The sequence below is a fragment of the Psammomys obesus genome, unplaced genomic scaffold, assembly GCF_907164565.1.
Source record: "Psammomys obesus unplaced genomic scaffold, mPsaObe1.curated_primary_1811, whole genome shotgun sequence".
Taxonomy (NCBI): domain Eukaryota; kingdom Metazoa; phylum Chordata; class Mammalia; order Rodentia; family Muridae; genus Psammomys; species Psammomys obesus.
This window is the reverse complement of record NW_026596040.1, coordinates 21,539,797-21,559,898: the sequence shown is the minus strand read 5'-3', so window position 1 is coordinate 21,559,898 and position 20,102 is coordinate 21,539,797. Positions and strand designations below refer to the sequence as shown.

At 42.7% G+C, this 20,102-nt stretch overlaps 1 protein-coding gene across 2 annotated transcripts in view; it reads right to left on the bottom strand.

The window, feature by feature from the left end:
- Positions 1-4,175, bottom strand: part of Dctn4 (dynactin subunit 4) — a 28,541-nt gene extending 24,366 nt beyond the window's left edge. The window contains exons 1-2 of one of the 2 annotated variants that reach the window (XM_055622611.1): positions 3,908-4,175; positions 1,115-1,185 (exon numbers count right to left, since the gene is read on the bottom strand). In XM_055622611.1, coding sequence (XP_055478586.1) covers positions 1,115-1,185; positions 3,908-4,042 — 206 coding nt within the window. In that variant the 5' untranslated portion in view covers positions 4,043-4,175. The remainder of the gene's footprint in view (positions 1-1,114; positions 1,186-3,907) is intronic. The other variant, XM_055622612.1, reaches the window with a different exon arrangement.
- Positions 4,176-20,102: the final 15,927 nt, after the last annotated feature.

Genomic DNA, 20,102 nt, shown 5'->3' with positions numbered 1-20,102 from the left:
TTACAAACTGTTGTCTTCAAATAAAGGAAATAATATCCCCAACCTTATAGAGTCACTTGAAAATGAAGTGATAAATTAATATATACAAAGCATACAAGGCAGAAGTGATCTCTTGGTACATTAAAGACAAATAATAGTGGTTTGCATCCACAAATGTACAGGGATCTGTCTGGTAACAAGAATTTTCAAACTGACCTAAAAATCCAGCAGTAGCTAGGAGCAAAAAACCTTATCTAGCAGACAGGTCTTGGTTCTTAACGTCCTCCAGTAAAAAGAAACAAGCTTCTTTGAGAAATGACAACTTCTAAGTTAGAGGCATAAAACTATACAAAAACTAAGCTTAAAATGCCTTACAGCACTCTATCTAAAATGCTCAGATAAATGGGGCAAGACAAGATTCTCTCTTTACCAATGATAGAGATGAGGCTATAGGGTTTCAGGAGAAAAGTAAAAGAGCTCCCAGTAGCTCTGGGATAGAACACTCAAGGGAGAAAACCAACAGAATGGAGCATTATCACCCCTAATGTATAAAATAAATATTCATGAGTAATGATTAAACAGAGAGGCAGAATATGGAAAAAAATCCTAAACAATTTATGTGGTTAGATTTTGAGAGGGGTGCCTAACTCCCTACTCTCACCCCTTCTGTCTAGTGAGGAAAACATCACATAAATACTGAAGGGCATTCCATAAAACACCACACCAGAATCCCTCAGTGCTTTCAAAGTCATCAAGACCAGAGAAAGTCTAAGAAACAGTCCCAACCACCAGAAGCCTATGGTGACATGACTAATATAGTACTATTTCTTAAAGCGAAGGAGATTGTACTATTTTCAAAATAATTCTTAATCTAGAAGTCTAATTATAGACATTTTATTAAAAAAATAAAATCAAAGGTATCTTAGGCAATGATAATACTCAAATACAAAAAAGGACTGTTTAATCCTGTGTTTCCTTATCTGCTTTTTAAAACAATTATGGTGTAAGCGTAGCACTTGGGCTGGGGAATCAGAATTTGAAGTCACTGTGGTCTATGAACTAAGATACTGTTTTGGCCCCACTGCCCACAAAACCAACAACACAATGAAAACAGAAAAATTTGTCTTGTTCTTACCTATTCTTTTTTAATTTGGCTTCAGCTGACGGCATGTTTTCTAAGCAGCTGGGACAGTAATGTGAGTCCACCTATGAGGACAAAAAAATAATCAGAGAAAAGGAAACTCATTATTAAAATATACTATACCTCACCAAAAGGTAAGAAATTACTGATATGGGGGGAAAAAGACAAAAACATCTGGATCATTGACAACTTAGCAATTACCTGTGTGTGTTGTTTTTATTTTTTATTTTTCCCCTTTTAATCCCACTTTTCCTTTTTGGTATTTTCTGTTCCCTACCACCAAGGTTTATGTGTCAGCTGGGTCAAGATTTATCTATATGATATTTCAAAGCTTCCAAATCAATCTATCAATAATGCATATATAAAGCTGTGGCCAACAGCCTCCCATCTAGTTTGGCTTAAGCTGGAGGTGGATAGATGGCTTGTGATTAAGGGCACTTGCGGATGGGTTAGATTCTCAGCACCCACATGGTGGTTCAATCTAAGCAGGAGGCACACACATGGTGCACAGACATACATGCAGGCAAAACATTCATACACTACATTTTTTTAAGGTAGCTCTTAAAGACATTAAGTTTTCTCATTAGTGATATAATGTATTTACTATCTATGAAAATTTACATAGTGATAGCCAGCCAATTAGAGATGTTTCTTAATTTGTGTGTGTGCGTGAGAGAGAGAGAGAGAGAGAGAAAGAGACAGCCAGAGGAAAATCTCAGGTACTATAGCCACAAATACCATCTCCTCCTTTTTATAAGACAGGATCTCTCACTGGGCTGGAACTTACCAAGTAGATTAGGTTAGGCAGCCTGCAATTAGGGGCCACTGTGCCTACCTTGTATGTACGTGTGTTCTGGAACCCTGGGAATTGACCTCATCTTCATGTCTGTAACATTTTATCAATTGAGCTATCACCTCAGCCCCCAAACAAGAACGTTTTATTTATTTACACTTATTTTGTGCTGATGTGATGAGGGAGGTGGCCTGCAGGCCCCACAGCTCATGTGTGAATGCTGAGGATAACCCAAAGGAACTGGTTCTCTGCTTCTACCATGTAGGTCCTGGGGACCCAACTCAGATTGGCAGGCTTGACAGGAAGACAGTCTCTCTACCTGCTGAGCCAACTCTTCAGTCCCCAGTTAGGGGCTTTTAAATAACAAATAGAACAACAGAGGAACCTTACTATATTTAACTCAAAACACAGTCTATAAATATTAGATTCATTCTTTAAAAAAAAAAGATTTCATAAGAAAATATTTTAAGTAGTAAGTAGATTTTATTTGATAAGTACACAATTCTAGCTATCACACAAAGTGCTAATGCAAAATCCAAGAAAAAAAATCACATATATGACATGTAAGTATGCATAAATAGGTCTGGACTTCTTACATTCTTTGGTTTGACCATCCTTAATATTTTGGAAGTATCCCCAGTAAGTATAATGTATAAAATGGTGAACAATGGGGGATATGCATGCGTTTTCCCCAGGCATCTTAAGAGTCCATGATTCGGCCCTTCCTTCCCACCTCTAAATGACTCTGTGACTTGCACACAGCAAACATTCTGTGTTTGCTTCTTAACCTGTACTTTTTTTTGGGGGGGGTGGTGGTAAGCCTGGTGGGCTGACACAGTGTATCACATTGTAGCCCAGACAGTCCTATAAATTACTATGCAGCTCATGCTTGCCTTGCATTTACAGTACTCCTTTTGCCTTGGCCTCCCCGAATGTTAGGATTATAGGCCTGAGTCACCACAAGACAGCTTTTCTTCCCCCTTCCTGCAACAATGTGCACCTTCAACAGCTGAGCGTTGTGGTGTACACTTAAAACGCCAGCAGTTGGAAGGTGAAAGCAGGAGAATCAGGAGTTAAAGGCCAGCGTTGGTACACAGTAAGCTTGAGGCTAGCTACATGAGACCCTGCCTCAACAAACCCCCACCCTATCCAAAACCTCCCGAACTCAAGCTTTCACCTTCCTTAGTTGGAAAGATTATGTAAAGCCCCTGTCACAAATGAATACAAAATAAACTGTATACAGCTATGACTAGTATGAGCCATTTCACCGGACTGTGAGATTTCTAACAGTAAGGTTCATGTTTTACTCATTTTTTAACCCCTGCAGGGGAGTAGATAAACAACTTCTGTCAAAAGCTGCAGAAGGTTTGGGGCTTTGTTATTAGGTGCCTTTTTTTTTTTTTTTATCTTTAAACGGAACAGTTCTATTCTAGTGACCATACGGGCCCGTGACTAGAACTCTGATCTTCTTTTTACCACAGGCTACTCTATGCATTTGCTATTCGTTAACCTATTACGGTCTTCTTGCTTCAGTCCTTGGCCTGGCTCAGGAAACTGGGTAAACTGTTTGGACAGGGTCCCGGTTCGGATTAAAGGAGGGTCAGAACTTCCCAGAAGGGAGGGCCGCGAGCGAGAATGGCTGCCCGCTCCTTCCCCAGATGCTGAGAGGAGCTAGTCATCCCCGACCTATCTCCCAGCCCTCTACTCGCAAGTCCCACACAAGACCGCAGGGTCCAGGGCAAATCTGTCCAGCTACAGGCAGGTCTAGAACAAGAGGACCTGCTCAGCCCCACCCGGGGCCGCCCCTTTTCCAAGTGACTCTTTACAAGCAAATGAAATCGCAAACCCAGCGGAATGATGGGCCACTTGGCCAATCAGCAAGGTAGACGCGTGATTTCCCCGCCTCTCCCGGCGGAACTTCCCGCCAGCTGCAGTCACTGAGACGAGCACCCCCCCAGCCCCGGCGCGCCGTCCCCGCGGGCCGGCCCAGTTACCTCGTGCGACACACATTCCAGCGACCGCAGCTCACTGCAGTAGCGGCAGAAGTAGAGCTGCGAGAGCGGGGCCCGAACCTTCTTTTCTCCTTGGACGAGATAGAGGACCCGCTCCGACTGCAGCAGGGACGCCATCTTGGGGAGGGAGGAGCCAACGCCCGGAGCACCCGTCCGGTGACGCAGCCCGGCGTTTTCCTCCCTGCGTCCCCTACGTCTTTTACGTAGACGTTGACGTAAGATAGCGGACCCAGAGGGGCTATGCGACTTAAGTGCGCATGCGCTTCGCGGGTTTTGGTTCCACCCTTCTCTTTGGGAAGACTTGGCTCCCCCGACCCTTCTGAGACACTGTGACCTTGTCCAAGTCCAGACACGCTCAGTGCTCTGCTTTGCATCTTCCAGAACGTAAGGCTGCTGTTTGTTTTCTTCTACAGCGGCCTCTTCCTACCCCCACCTTCCAGGCCAGTAGTCCATCCTAAAACTGGAAAGCAGAGTTACAGCAACACATTCTTCTGACGGTCTTGCCGCGGATCCCCGGACACACCCACACGTTATCTCCTTTGAAACTTCTCAGTAAGCTCCGCGCATTGCCTGTACTACGAGTTAGCGATAGGTCTACCTGCTGTCAACATTTAGTATCAGTGGGTGAAGACAGGAGCTAGTGGACCAAGTTGGCAGGGGCCGTCTCCGTTCCGTGTGTCCATCAACGCTTAGCTGTGATAGGAAGTGACAAAAATCCCTCCCATGTCGCTTGCCACCACCGTGTGTTAGAATAGTATATTAAGTGTCGGTCATTAGAGCCCCTGACGGGAGCAGAAAGGGAACCGTTCTATTAACATTGAGAATGGAAGTAGAGAAAATGTCCACCACTGCCTCAATTCTCATGAAACTTCCAAGTTAGATACTAGCATAATTTCTGTTTTAGAGAGCAGGAACCTTGGGTTTAGGGAAGCGCAGCCATTTGTTTTCTCTTGTGTTTGACTGCCGAGCTTGCACACATTTCCTCCATGTGGAATGCCTTCAGCATATTTTCTAAGATGGTAACAGCTTACGTCATATAATGCTTTTCAGTTATATTAGAAAATACATTATTATCCAAATAACTTGCAGTTGTTTTTACATGTTAATGAATTATTTGGCCTCATGATTATCAGGGCTTATCATTTAGCTTTTAGTGACTTTGAGTCCCCTTTCCTGGGCAACTCTCTTAGAGTCCCAGAGCCTAATGATGCAGAGAGGCCTCGGATTTGAGCTGACCCCGCTTGAAACACTTTTCAATTCAGTGGACAATTACCAGGTTCCTGGATATGCCAGGTATTGAATATGGAACCAGGGGTAGAGACATGTTCTCCCTTCTCAGGGCTCAGGGTCTAACTTCAGGGTCAGTGTTTTATTTTTTAAAAGATTTTATTTATTTATTTTATGTATATTAATGCTCTAAGAGGGTAGTAGAGGGTATAGATGGTTGGGAGTCATCATGTGGTTGCTGGGAATTCAACTCAGGACCTCTGGAAGAGCAGACAATGCTCTTAACCACCGAGCCATCTCTCCAGCCCCAGGGTCAGTGTTTTTTTAAGTGTGGTTCTGGATCTCCAGAGGAATTGCCTGGGGAATTTAAGATGGGAAATCCAGGTTTATTTATGTAGATTCCCAAGGCACAGTTAGAATTTGTAGGGAGGGTTTAGGAATTTAACTTAATACCAAGTTTCCAGGTGAATCTCACACCTCCTGCAGTTGAGAAGAACTGTATTTTGATAATCTTTTGGTGTTTTTATTTTGTTTTTGGTGTCTTTGGGCTTGACACTGGGCACAGGGAGCCTTCTCTCTGCTGTCCTCCATTAGAACTACCAAACAGAATATCTGGCATTATGAGGTTATTGTGCTATGGAAAAAGGAAAGTCTCCCATGGCAGAGAATCAAAACACCTCATTAACTTCTTGATAGGTTCCTCTTGAAACTCCAAGAGGTCTGTATCCTTTTCTTTTTTTAAAGATTTTATTTATTTATTATGTATACAATATTCTGTCCACATGTATGCCTGCACACCAAAAGAGGGCACCAGATCTCATAGATGGTTGCTGGGAATTGAACTCAGGACCTTGGAAGAGCACCCAGTGCTGAGCCATCTCTCCAGGGCCCCTGCATCCTATTCTTGTTAACTCTAATTCTGCATAGCCATAGTTTCCAGATTCTGAAAATTGGACTTAGCTTCAGAGATCTGTGTTCCAATGACAGTGCCAGTGTCAGTCCCAGGTCACCACTAACCTTATTTTTAACCACATAGCTGATGTGGCAATACATTTTGGGAATACTTCTGGGAACCCATTTGGTCAGCCACAAAGTATGAGTTAATATTCTGTGGAGAAACTAATGTAGGTAAGAACCTATGAGTGTATTCCCTCCTCTGTCTCTCAGAATTCTTTGCATTCCTCAAAGAGTTCCAGCAGGACCAAGTCCTGCATGGTAATGCATCCTTGTAGTGCATTTTCACTCTTCACTAAGGCAGCTGGGATCACGTTTTAATGTTGGATTCACCTTGAGCTTTGCTTTTTAGGGTGAACATAGGCTCAGCACAGGGATCCAGAGGTAGAAGTGCCAGACAGATGAGAGGCTAACCACATCGAAGAGATCCTGACAGTGTGCTGTGAAGAGCCAGCTCAGTTCGCATTCTCACCCAGAGCGGATGAGATGTCTACTTCCCTATCGTTTTGCCAACATAAAATTTCTAATCTGGGTCAGTGGTTTTGGCACTCTATAGCTCTGCACTTTTGAAAAAAAAAAGAAAACATTTATAACTCCAAATCTTGTTTTAAAACACACAGTTTGGGAAGTATACGTACGACTTGTCTTGGTAGAAAAAAAAAGTTAGCATGAATGTACAAGTACTTTGTAAACTGTGAAATGCTAAGCACATGAAAGAACATTTCCCAAACCTGAAGTATGAAAATCCTATTGTGATTTCCTCTCAGAAATCCTTCAAATTTAGAGTAACAACAGAAAGAACTTGGAGCTGGGCTTCAGCCCAGTGAGCTCCCAAGCAACTTCTGAGACCCCAGGAACTGCGCCACCTACAGCTGGCCATCTGCCAAGGCTGCCTTCCCCACTTTGGGCTACTAATCACAGGCTTAGAGTCTACAGTGTCAGGAAAGCATCAAACAAGTACACAGAAGGGAAAGAAAAAAAGCCATGTCTCAATAGCTGCCCATTGGGAGCACTTCTGGGAGCCCCTTCCAGGAAATGCTATGCGGCTGCCTAAATGCTGTTTCCCAAATGTAAACATGGCAAAGGGCTACAGCCATGCTGTCATCCCAGCAAACCTTCTCCATATCCTGAACGGTGAATGTTTTCATCCATAGCCTGTGTTCTTCACATGTTCGCACCTCCGGTTGCAGTTATATTTTTACTAGCACCTACCTGCCTTAGCCAAAAACCTGGGCACTCCCTTGATGGCTCCTTCTTGTTTTGGTTTTACTTACTGAATAGTTTAATTTCCGTCTCTCCTTGTTCTCTCAGCAACTGCCTTAATTCAGAGTGGTATTGTTTTTCCTCCTCAGCTCACTGCCTTCTCCCAACAGCCACCCAATCTGTCCTCTGCATTGAGCTGCATTGGGCTGGCATGGTGCTGCTCCAGGGCAGCAGGGACAGGTGGATCTCTATGAATGTGGTCAGTATTTCTAGTTCCAGGCCAGGCCAGAATGACATAGTAAGATGTTGTCTCAAAACAAAAATAAACATTGAGTTAGTCTGGTCTTTCTAAAAATCACATTTTAATCCTATTTGTTTACTTATGTTCCATTGTTTGTTTTCCTTCATTGGCTCTCTGTCACCTACAAGACAAACACAAACTCTTAGGATAATGGATAAGCCCCTGCTTCTTTGGCCTTATCTCACCAAACCTCACCCTGTTTCCATGTCCTTGAGATACTTGGGGTTCTTTTATCCCTTTGGGACCCTGCAAATGCAGTTTCCTCAGGTAGGAACTTTTTATCTCCTTGTCACTTCCAGGGTATTTTTCTCTATGAAAATTTACCAAACATTAAAACTGAGGAGTTGAGCATGCTTTCTCTTTTTCCTATAAACTGTGACCTGTTAGAGCAACTTGCATGTAGCATATTATGTCTTCTTTGTAAAACATGGGCTCTGTGGAGGCCTGACTAGGGGCTTGATCCAGAGTAGGTATTCAGTAAATTGTATTTGATGACTCTTGAATCTGAACATATTACATGCACATGCTACTAATGTGCTAACATTGTCTAGCAGGTATGTATACACAAAACCCCACAATGCAGGTGACAGCTCAGCTTTTTTCTCAATGCCTTTCTGTTTGCCCATAGTGCATGGATGTTTCTATTCTATTCCAACAGTGGAATTCCCTGAGTTTAGGTGGCAACTACCATGAGCCCTAGGCATTGGTAAAGCACAGGCCCAGTTAGGGGAGCAGAGGGAGAAACAGACCCAGAAGACGCCTGCCTTGGCTTCTGAGGTCCTACAAGGCCACCTTCTTCAGTGGGAACTTCAGGCTGCACAGATCAAGACAGTGGTTGCATTGGCCCTGAAGTTGGAGTTGGTAAATGCCCACTTTAGTCTTCTGGTATAGTAGGCCAGATGTGACAAAGAATCAACATGAATTCACTAGAGTCTAGTTCACATCCCTGTATTTTTGAGATGAAAAAAAAAAAAGGCTCAGATCAAAAAAGGACATTTCTATGGGTTAGTTTGTTTTCGAGATAAGAGACTCTCCTTGTAGTCTAGGCTGGACTCAAACCTAGGATCTTTTTGCCTCTGGAGTGCTGGTATTAGAGGTGTGTGCCGTACTTGCTTCCCATAGGTTTTCTTGTTACAGTTTCTGTTTCTTAATTCTGTAAACATAACTCCCAGTTCATTGGTAATTAGCTCATCAATGTCTGCAACAGTGAAAACCTAGTTTTTCTTTTAATACTTAAAAAGAAAAAGGAAATCAAACCAATGTAAGAGAAAGCCAGTGATAACAGAGAGCCTGATCATTTTGCCATGGAAATGTTAGGTGACCTCATTCCCACTCTGAGCACATGAGTTTCACATTTCTAGAGTGCTCTCACCTTGTCTTCAAGAAGAATTTCTCAAGCACACCTCCAGCCTCACTGAGTGTTTTCTTACCTCATGTTCCTTCTTCATGATAGGCTAACAAGAACCCAGTACCAATTCTGTGGGACCTTGGAATGTGTCCTCTGTGTTCTGTCCAGACAGCAGGGATGTGGGCTCAGTATCCTGTTTCAGTAGAGGATACAGAGCATGACCTCAGGCTAACTGTGGTAGTTGCTATCTAACAGCTGCTTAAATTTAGAGTAGATCCTGGCTTCTCAAATGATGGCTCTTAGATGACATCCCATGGATATGCATTTTCCTTTCTGTCTACTCTGTGAGCTCACACTGACTCTGACACAGCAAAAAATAATTTCATCTTTAAGCATTTTTTTTTTTTTGGTAAAATGTAGAGTGAGAAATGGAAGGAAGGAACCTCAAAATTTTACACGGTGTAACAAGATAGGCCTCCTGAAAATGTTAGATTTGAGCAAAGATAGAAGAAAGTAGGAGGTTGAAACAAGAGGATAACTGGGAAAGGATGTTCTTGGCAGAGGCTGATCCAAATCTCAAAGGCCCAAAGGAGCAGTAGCAAAGAGGTCAGAGAACTATTGAAGGGTACATGGCGGGACAACCCTTGGGAATGAAGCACCAGAAATACTGAGAACAACTTTTGTGGGATCTTGAAAAGCATTTAGGCTCTGGTTTTTGCTCTGGGATTTGATGACCATTGCATATGTCTTTGCATTCTGTGGCTGTGATAAACACCATGACCAAAAAACAACTTGGGGAGGAGCATGCTGATTTGACTTATGGGTCACTGTCCATCATCAGAGGAAGCCAACATAGGAACTCAAGTAGGGCAGGAATCTGGAGCCAGGAACTGAAGCAAGGACCATGTAATGCTGCTTATGAACTTGCTCTCCATGGCTTGTTCAGACTGCTTTTTTATATAACCCAGGACCACCTGTCTAGGGAAGGCACCATTCACAGTGTGCTGGGCCCTCCCAGATCAATCATTAATCAAGAAAATGCCCCACAGGCTTGCCTATAGGCATTTTGAGGCATTTTCTCAATTAAGGCTCCTTTTTCCAGATGACTGTAGCTTGTGTCAAGTTGACAAAAACTTAACAGGACAGCATGTTTTCAAAAGGAGCAGTGACAATCTACATTTTATCTTTGTATGTGAAGTTTTTAGAATGAAGACACAGACAAGGAGAGAAGCAGGGGTCAGCTTGTCGATTGCTACAGTGGTCTAGGGAAGAAGTTTAAAAGGACTGGTGTAAGCACAAGACACACCAAGACCAAATTCCCAGTGCAAAGGAGATGTATTTGTTCCAGAGGGACAAAGTGAGGGGAATAAGAGACAAAGACAGGAGATGGAGAGGGAGGAAGAAGAGAAGAAGGGGGGCAAGGGAGGGGTAAAGAAGGGATATTTGCCCTGGAGGGACAAAGTACTGCCTCTAGACAGAGCAGAGAAGGATATGGCAGTATGCGAATGTAATCTAACAGTTTTTATTGAGGTAGAGGGAATGAGGGAAGGACAAGGCCTGTCACAGCCATGTTTGCCATGCTCTGGTGTGCTAGAGCCCTTCAGAAGTGACATGCCAGGGCTAGCAGGGCTAGCTTATTTTGAAGGTTGAGCCTGTGGGGTTTCTTGAGTTAGCTTTGGGCAGTATGTCTGTCACAAGAAGGCTGCAGCTTGGAACCATGCGGCAAGGCACTGGTTAGGCCGGGGGATGATTTGTTTAATGACTTGCCTGAATTCATTCACTGTGACTTTATTTCCTCGGAAACTACTATTAACCCTGTCTCTCTGTATCAGAGGTCTAAATGAAAAGACCAGGAAAGGACGAGAGTTTTAAATGTGTAAGAGAATGGGTTGAAACTGACTTGTTCAGTCTCAGGTTTACTTTGTTCCAGCTCACAAATCGTGATGGATACCAGAGAGGAAAGCATATTTCACAAGAGGCCCCGGGAAAGAGCCAGTCACTTGCTAAACACATTAATCAGATCTTCAGAACTCCACTTGGGCTGAGAATTTGCTGCTGTTGTGTGAGAACCCAGTCCATTTGTAATGGTGCCAAAAGCTCTTCCAACTAAGCTTTGCTTCTTGCTGCAAGAGCAAGGTGAGCTCAGGAAAGTGCACTGGGGAGAACACAGCACACTGTCAGTGCTGCCGTGTGCTCCAGGTCCTCCTTTGCCTGCACAGTATGCTCATCTCCAGCTTACTTCTTGGATATTACTTTGACTTCTTTGGTTACCTTGGATAACTGGCGTTTCCCAAGTGTCTGTGTTCTCATCTATTCATTCTGGTATCTTTTACTGTTCACTTTTAGAGAGTTCTTTTAGACTTTAAACTATGCTGTCTGAGGAACTTTCTGCTCTCACAGGGAAATTCAGCCACATATTTGGTTGAGCCAGTCTGTGGAGCCAGTCTGTGAAACCAGTCTTCAAGCTTTCTCTGGTAGTCCAAACTCAGTAGATCCCTGGTAACCAGGAGCATACTACAGAAGTGATGAAATGACACTTCCAAAAGTGATTATAAAAAGGTTAATTTTCAGGAAATGGATGGACTTAGAGTGTTTAATATTAAGTGAGGTCACACAATCTTAGAAAGAAAACAACCATGTGTTCTCTCCCATGTGTAGGCTCTAGTCAATAATGTGGTACATATGTAAGCAAATGTACAGTATAGTATAGCATGAAGTTAACAAAAATGGCTAAAAATTAGAGGATGAGGAAGGATTGAATTCAGTAATGAACATGAGTCATGAAAGAGGATATAGTTGTTTTTCTAGTTCTAACTCATAGATTTTTCATTTTTGATTGTGGGTAAGTGCATAAGAATATATTTGTATTTGATGGTAAGAATATAAATTTTTTTTTTTCAAGACAAGGTTTCACTGTGTAACAGTACTGGTTTTCCTGGAACTTCCTTTGTAGATCAGGCTGGCCTCAAACTCACAGAGATCTGCCTTCCTCTGTCTCCTGAGTACTGGGATCAAAGATGTGTGCCAGCTTTATTTATATTTATTTTATTTATATTGCTGTTTTGTTTGCATGTATGTCTGTGTGAGGGTGTCGGATCCCCTGGAACAAATGTTACAGGTAGTTGTGAGCTGATATGTGGGAGCTGGAAATTGAACCCAGGTCCTCTGGAAGAGCAGCCAGTACTCTTAACTGCTGAATCATCTCTCCAGCTCTGAGGGTATAAAATCTAATGCGAAGGCCCACAGCTTCTGTTTCAAATGGCTACTCTAACTGTATGGATGTTCACTGAGTTTTATAGTTTTTGGATCAGGTTAATTTTCATGTGTGATTTTTTTTTAATAAAACAAAATAAAGTTTGAAATAAAAAAAAATACAGCTACTTTTATGGCCCCTGACTAGTCCCAGTACATGTGAAGCTAAGGCAGGAGCATTGCCTTGAGTTTCAGGCCAGCATGGGCTATAGACAATAAGGCAAAGCAACAACAACAACAAATCAAAACATAAACATAACCCATCCCTGTCAGAGGATCTTATGAGTAGCTAGCTCTATGCTGAGATCTGTTGTAGAAAGAAGCTGATACGTTTGGCTGATAGCTAGCAAGTAAGCTAAAAATGGAGTCTTCAGCTCTACTCCAGTATTAAGAGTTAATCCAAATGGGCCTGTCAACCACTGGACAGGGAAATGCCCCACTGGGGAAGATGTTATTCTAGAGACTTACAAAACAGCAAAAAGCCTCTCTGAAATATATGTGGGCGTAATGCTTCCGTTTGACTGCCTGGGAGATGCCAAATTAGACCCACCCAGGGGTTTATCACAGGGTGAAGTGAAAGAGCGAGAGTGGCCAATGGACAAAGAGACCATTGTGTGTTGAGCACACTTTCAAGTTATAGGAGCATACACTGGCCAAAGGGACCATTGTGCCCATGTATGTTTTAGGTAAGGATTTTTGCTGTTTCTTGATTTTCTAGATTGCTTCCCCAAGGGGGCATTTTCCTGTCCAAGTCACTGACAGGCCTATTTGGTTTAACTCTTAAGAAAAGGATAATGTGTGTCTTATTTCTTTACCAGAAAGCCTTCCTGTAAATAGGGAGTTTATGATTATGGGCAGTTCAAAATGCCGTGTCTCCATCCAGGGTTCCAAATACAAGCCATTCTTTTGGCTAGCACTCAGAGTCTTGCAGCATCAGTTCCTGGTTTTACAAGGTGCTGATTCTGAAGTTGGGATCCCTCCTTAATGACCATCAAGCCTCTACTACCTCACTGGCCACCTAACAGGTAAAGTTGCTAACTTAGAGAAAAACTTGTTGTGGGAGTTGTTTTCAAAAGCGTGTGTGTGTGTGTGACTGTCTGACTGTCGGCCTGCCTGTGACTCTAAGGGGACATTATGGTATTCCATGGCTAGTAAAAGTGTGGTACTTTTTGAAGCCTGAGATCCGAAGTTGCAGTTGTAGAGTGAGCCGTTACCATCAGGAACCTCTGGGGCCGATAGGGAGGCTGAGGGTAGAGTGAAACCCCATCAGTCTCCACTGAAGCTTCTCTGTGGGCTGAACCTGCCAGAAGCCAGACATCAAGTATGGTCTGAAGCAGAATACGAGACAAGAGTCTTGAGACAAGAGTTAGGGTAGTTGAGGGATTCAGGGTATGCCAGGAAGAGTGTTCCTGGATGGGGAGTGATCTGATTATCAGTCTGTGGCCTAGGTCCACAGAGACACTCTGGGAAACAATATAACATGCTTCTTAGAAATTATTCTGCCAGTTATAATTGGCAGGAAGCTGAGGATATTTATACCCCTGAAGACTTGGTCCTGGAAAGAGTGTTAATTACTGGGTTTCTGTGGCTCAGGGAATACTCACAGACATGGGCTGCTGGCAACTGGAAGTCTGTGAGGCACTGAAAGGGGCACTGATCGTCTTCTTTGGGCCTATTGGTGTAGTAAACACAGAGGAACTTCTATCCTCAGAATAAGAAAGGAATGCAGATATAATTTAGGTGCATATGTTAAGGAAAATGTGAAATTGGTGACTGTACTTTAACCATATTAGATAGGCTTCACAGTGATTGTGGAACCAGGGGAGTCAGTCCGGAACAAGAATGAGGCCAAGATATGTCCAAACCCCAAAAATGTTATCCTGAGACTGGCAGGAGTAGGGCTGCCTCCTCCATGCTTTGGGCCTGCATGTCCTGATGCACGTAGCCTTGTTACCCTAATCTCTGCTACCCTGTTGGCCAACTCTCAGGTTAAATGTCTCTCCTTATAATAAGGAGAGCTAGCACCCAGAATTCCTCTTCATGCAAATGAAGCATTTCCAGCACCTCAGCCCCAGCCAATGATGTACACTTACCCTGAAAACCCCAACTGACTCCCCAAGGTTTATATAGTGTTTATCTACCCCCCCAGTAAAGAGAACTGTTTCACTGAAAATTGCCTCAGAGAAGGCTGTTTCTTCTGCACTCAACGCCGACTGAGATCCCGCCTAACCCATCTGCCCCAGCTAAGCTTCATTCCTTCCAGTCCATCCTGGTGCCTGGAGACCCAGTGGGGAAAAGCAGACCTGAGGTGGCAGCACAGTGAGACCCTGCTTACAATAAAAATGTCAAAAGAGGGGTGTAGCTCAGTGATAGAGTGCTTGTTTATCATGTGGAAGGGTCTGGGTTCAACTCCTATCTCTGCAAACAAACAAATCCTCAAACAAGTGCTGTCCCTGATAGGCTAAGTAATCCTGGACAAGTTTTGTTCAGTCTCTTGGTTGGTAGGATTATAGGTATGCACCACCATGCCCTGCTGAGAAGTGTTCTTAAAGCAGGGCGTGGTGGCACAGGCTTTGAACCTTAGCAGAGGCAGGCGAATCTCTGAGTTTGAGGCTAGCCTGGTTTACATAGTGTGAGTTCCAGGACAGCCAGAGCTACATAGTGATACACTGCCTCAAAAAACAAACAAACAAGAAAAGAATATTTTATGAAAAAAAAAACCCAATAAATATAACTGCTCTTATTTTGGTGCCACAGTTTTCTTGAAAAATTAGAAGGCAAACTGAGATATATGCCAGTAACAATCTGTCTGCTCTCCTAGCTCTGCAACTGCAAATTGAACACTTTGGAATTAAGTTATGAGAATGCATTCAAATAATTGTACTAATGAGACCATGTGACCATGTCTCCACTTTTAACCTAGAAAATGGAATCTTCCCATTTCCTTTTCAGCATCTTGTTTCCTCTCAAATTCTACTGTTGAGAAAGTTCTATCATTTCTGCCTTGCTTCCTTCCTAATTGTTAATTGGATGCAAAAAAAATTTTAAAGTACAAATTTCTGTGTGCATCTCTCAGGAAAGAAGGTTTCATTTATTTATTTATTTGTTTGTTTGTTTGTTTAATTTTTAAGTGTTAGGAAGTCAGTGTTGCTTCTTTGTAGTCGAAGACATTTTGCCAAAGGGTCCATGGAGCAGAAAAAGTCCCAGCATGAGATGGGACGGGAGAAGGGAGAGAGACTCTTGAGAGTTCAAAGGCTGGCTATCTGATTCTGTTGGAAGAATGAAACTGTTAAAGGCCTGTAAGGGGCAAGCTCATGTCTGAACCAGGAAGGAGCCATCAGTTGGTGTAATTGGTGGCATAATGTCCCCCATAGGCTCAAGTGTTTGAATGCTTGGACCCCAGCTGGTGGCACTGTTTGGGTAGGCTTAAGCAGTATGTCTGTGCTGGAGAAAGTATACGCTGGGTAGAGCTTTGGGAGTTAGAAGACTTGCTGGTTCTAGTCTGAACTCTCTGGTTCAGTATGTGAGCCCTCTTCTTCCTGCCCCTGATCCTCTTCCTTTCCTTCACCATCTTGGACTCTAACCCTCTCAAACTGTAAGCCCAAAGAGTTGCCTTGGTTGTTTTATCACAGCAATAGAAAAGTAACTAATAGAGTAGGGTAGTAGGACAAGGTGGCTCACCCCTCATAGATGTGCCTAAAAAGGTAAAGCTAGGGGTGGAGCGATGGCTCAGTAATTAAGAGCACAGGCTTCTATTCCAGAGGATCTGGGTCTGATCCCCGGCACCTGAGTGACAGCTCACCGCCATCTTTAACTCCATTCCCAGGGGATATGATGCCCTCTTCTGGTCCTGCATGCATGTGGTACATAGACATAATGCAGGCTCCCTCCCCCCATAATAAAAAATACTTTTTTAAAAAGGTAAACTCAGACTGTAATGATAGTAAGATTTTTGAGACCCAATTTTAAAGAAATTGTGGAGTTGCAAGTTCTTCCAGAGAATGTAGTCTAATTTAACATCACAATCCAGTCATCACCGGAGACTAAAGACTTAGAAAAGGGAAGAGATTTAGTCATTGTTACAGCAAACTATGTAAAAAAGGAGCCATGGTCTAGTACTATTTAGTATCACATATTGTGACAGTGTTTTCCCAAACACTTCACTGTCACAATGGAATCCCTCCACAATATCACCAGTTTGTATAACTCCCATGGCAGGGAACCCATGGTAGCTCAGGGAAGCCCACTCTGTGCATTTTCAGGGGGCAGGCCTATATTTTTTTCTTCCAGCGGTCTGCCCTTCTCACACTGACTCTGGTTCTAGTTGTCTCTTTCTGCTCAGAACACACCATACAAGGTTGCTCAGAGTCCAAAAGCTCACATGACTACCACCTCCATCTTTAGACCCAACATCCCCTTTTCTTGCGATTTTATCAATTCTGTCTTGTTTCTTCGTGTTGTAGAGTTGCTTTGTGTTCTAGACATACCATTACCTAGATTAAGGTTTCTTCAGACTGGAGCATGCAGTGTGTCTGAGTTAACTTTGTGTGTTGATTTTGCTAGACAGTACTTAATGTGTTGGGTTAAACAAGTCTGGATATTGTTGTGAAAGCGATTTCTGAGATGAGATTAAGATTTAAATAGACAGGTTTTAAGATTTTGGATTATCCTCCTAAATCTGGGTATGCCTCAGCCAGTCAGTTTCAGGCCTTAAGAAAAAAGGGCCAAGGGATTCTGCCAACAAGGCTGCCTTTCAATTCCAACGGAACATGAGCTCTTTTCATGTTTTTATTCTACTCGCCTATCCTGCCAGCCTCCACATTCATGGGAGCCAGTTCTTTCATTCCTTAAAATCAACCTCCCACTCCCTTCCTCTCTCCCCCTTCTCTCTTTTTGTCCTTTCCTAAACACACATCTATCCAATTGGCTCTGTTTTCCTGAGGAACTCCGATTTCACATAATAGGTTTTTAAGCATTCAACTTTCTTCTAGACACAAACTCAGAAAGAGAAGTCTTAGGAGACTTTTCATTAATTCACGGATGAAAGCATTTATCCTGCTCCTCAACGGTGGTGATTCAAAAGAAAATGCAATTAGTTGTGTGTGTGTGTATGTGCATGCGTTTGTGTGTTTGAGAAAAGGTCTCTCTATATATAGCAAACTTGGACAAGAATTTTCTATAAAGCCAAGACTGGCCTTGAACTTGTGATCCTCCTGCCTTGGTTTTGATAGTGCTGAGATTCCAGGTACTATGCCTGGATAAAAGGAGAGTTTTGGATTAGACTTTGCTTTCCCTTTAGTTTTGGATAAGCAGGGTTTCACATTCACATATGTCCTCCAGTAGTGATAGCCACCAGTCACACACACTTTAACCTTTATGGTTCCACTGGATCCTCTTGTTGTATTGCAACCCCCTGAGCCAGGCAGTAGCATTCACATTGTACAGAAGGGGAAACTGAGGCTCCTAGACATCAACTGTGTATCCATGGCTGTGAAGTAAATGCAGAAGACACATTCAAAGTCAATTTTCAAAAATTCTGAACAGCACTCTTGTTTTGCTTTTACTTAGAGATTTTTGGCATTTGAGAAGAATGGCCTGAGTTCAGAGCAATACAACATAACCTTTGGTTTTCTTTGCTCTCTGACAGAAATCATCTGTATCATTACTGGAAAGAACAGACAAAAATCCACTTGTGCTGCACTCAGCTGTCTACGAGTTAGCAGCTAACTTTATGGGGTTTTAAATTGTCTGACTCTTATTTGATAGTAAATAGTAAATCAAGCAAAAGCTGTTTCCCTGGAGTCAGACTGTCTTTATACCATGCTTTAGTATGATGTAGATGGGGCAGCTGGTTATTCTCTGGTGTATTTCTGAATGTTTTTCTTATCAGCACACTTTTATAATGACAAACTTAAAAAGTTATTTGTCAACCAGGCCTGGTAGTACTTGCCTGTAATTCTAGCACTTGGGAGGTAGGAGGAGGAGGATCACGAGTTTAAGGACAGTCTTGGTCTTATAAGACCTCATCTCAAATCTTAAGAAAGTGTGATCTCAAAGTATGATCAGGTTCACACCTTTAATCCCAGCACTTGGGAGGCAAAGACAGACAGATCTCTGAGTTTGAGGCCTGCCTGGTCTACAAAGTGAGTTCCAGCACAGCCAGGGCTACACAGAGAAATCCTGTCTCAAAAAACAAAACAAAACAAACAAAAAAACCAAACCAAACCAAAACAAAACAAAACAAAAATATGATCACAGAGGGCCAGTGAGATGGAGGTAAAGGCACCTGTTGCCAAGTGTGATTAATCCAAAGTTTAATCCCCAGGTTTTATAGTATAGAAGGGGAGAGAACGGGTTGAAAATTGTACTCTGACGTACCTACCTTTATGTCTTTGCATGCTTGCTCCCATACACAAACCACATGCACACAGAATGAATTTTAAAATGCAATGACATTGACTATAGAAATGAACCCTCTCCCATTATTTTTTTTTTTCAGGTTCTATGGCCAGACTCAGAACTGCATAAGAGAAGAAAAAGGTGTGAGGAAGCCTGATGGGCACCAGCATCTCTCTCTGCCTCCTGGCTATGGATGCAGTGTGACTAGCTGCCTTGTGACCCTGCTGCCACAGCTGGGGCTGCTTTGTGCGATGCTTCCCTGCTGGGCTGGATGACACCTTCAAGAAGTGAGGTCTTAGATTGTCAGGTATTCGGTCACAGCAATAAGAAAAGTAACGGAATCATAAGTATTCACTTTTTTGGGGAAAGTTGATATGTCCTATTAAGTTTTTATGAACTGGAGTTGAAGTTTATTGAGGGATATTTTGATATAGTTTTAAGCAGGGGGATTAATAGGATGAAAGAGGGCTGGAGAAAAGAAAAAAACATATCCAAGAGTCGGTGGGCGTATTAATTTTTAAAATGTTTAGTAGATTGGCCTGTGAAGTCCTTTAGTCCTAGGCATTTAAAGAAATTTATTTATGTATATTTGTGTGTGTGTATGCCTGAGTGCATCTGTTTGCACCCATGTGTGTGAAGGAGTCTGAGGAGGTCAGAAAGGGGATATCCTGGAACTGGAGTTACAGGGAGTTCTGGGCCACTATGTGGGTGTTGGGAAACGAACTTGGGTCTTTGCAAAAGCACTAAGTACTCTTTTTTTTTTTTTTTTCCGACTAAGTACTCTTAACTGCTGCAATGGCTCTGCTGGGTTGTCAGCTTGACTGTGTCTGGAATTAACTAAAGTCCAAGAGGCTGGGTACACCTGTGAGGGAGTTTTCTTGATTGAAGACCCATCCTAAATCTGGACTTTAAAGTGGGAAGAGCCACCTTAAATCTGGGCCACATCTTCTAATCAGCCACAGAAAGGTCACAGAAGAGGGAAGTACCTGCTTTGTGCCTGCTTGCCCTCACTCTTGATGTTAAATTCATTCCTTCACTGGCATTAGAGCATACTTGTTCTGAATTCTGGCGTATACTGAAGACCAGCTGAGACAGTCAGCCTTATAGACCAAACAGCTACTGTTGGTAGACAGCCATTGTTGGATTAGCTGCACCACAGTAACCATTGTAATAAATCTTAAATATTTACATATTATATATTATATATTATTTATACAGTTCTGTTCTTCTATAGAACTCTGGTTCTGGGATTCTTTTTTCTTTTTCTTTTTTTCCTAGATAGGGTTTCTCTGTGAAGCCATAGTCTTGGCTGTCCTGCGCTCACTTTGTAGTACAGACATCTGCTTGCCTCTGCTTGCCTCTGCCTCCCTGAGTGCTTGGATTACAGGCATGTGCCACCACGCCTGGCTTGGTTTGGGGATTTTTATGGATATTTCCTTTCTTTCTTTCTTTCTTTCTTTCTTTCTTTCTTTCTTTCTTTCTTTCTTTCTTTC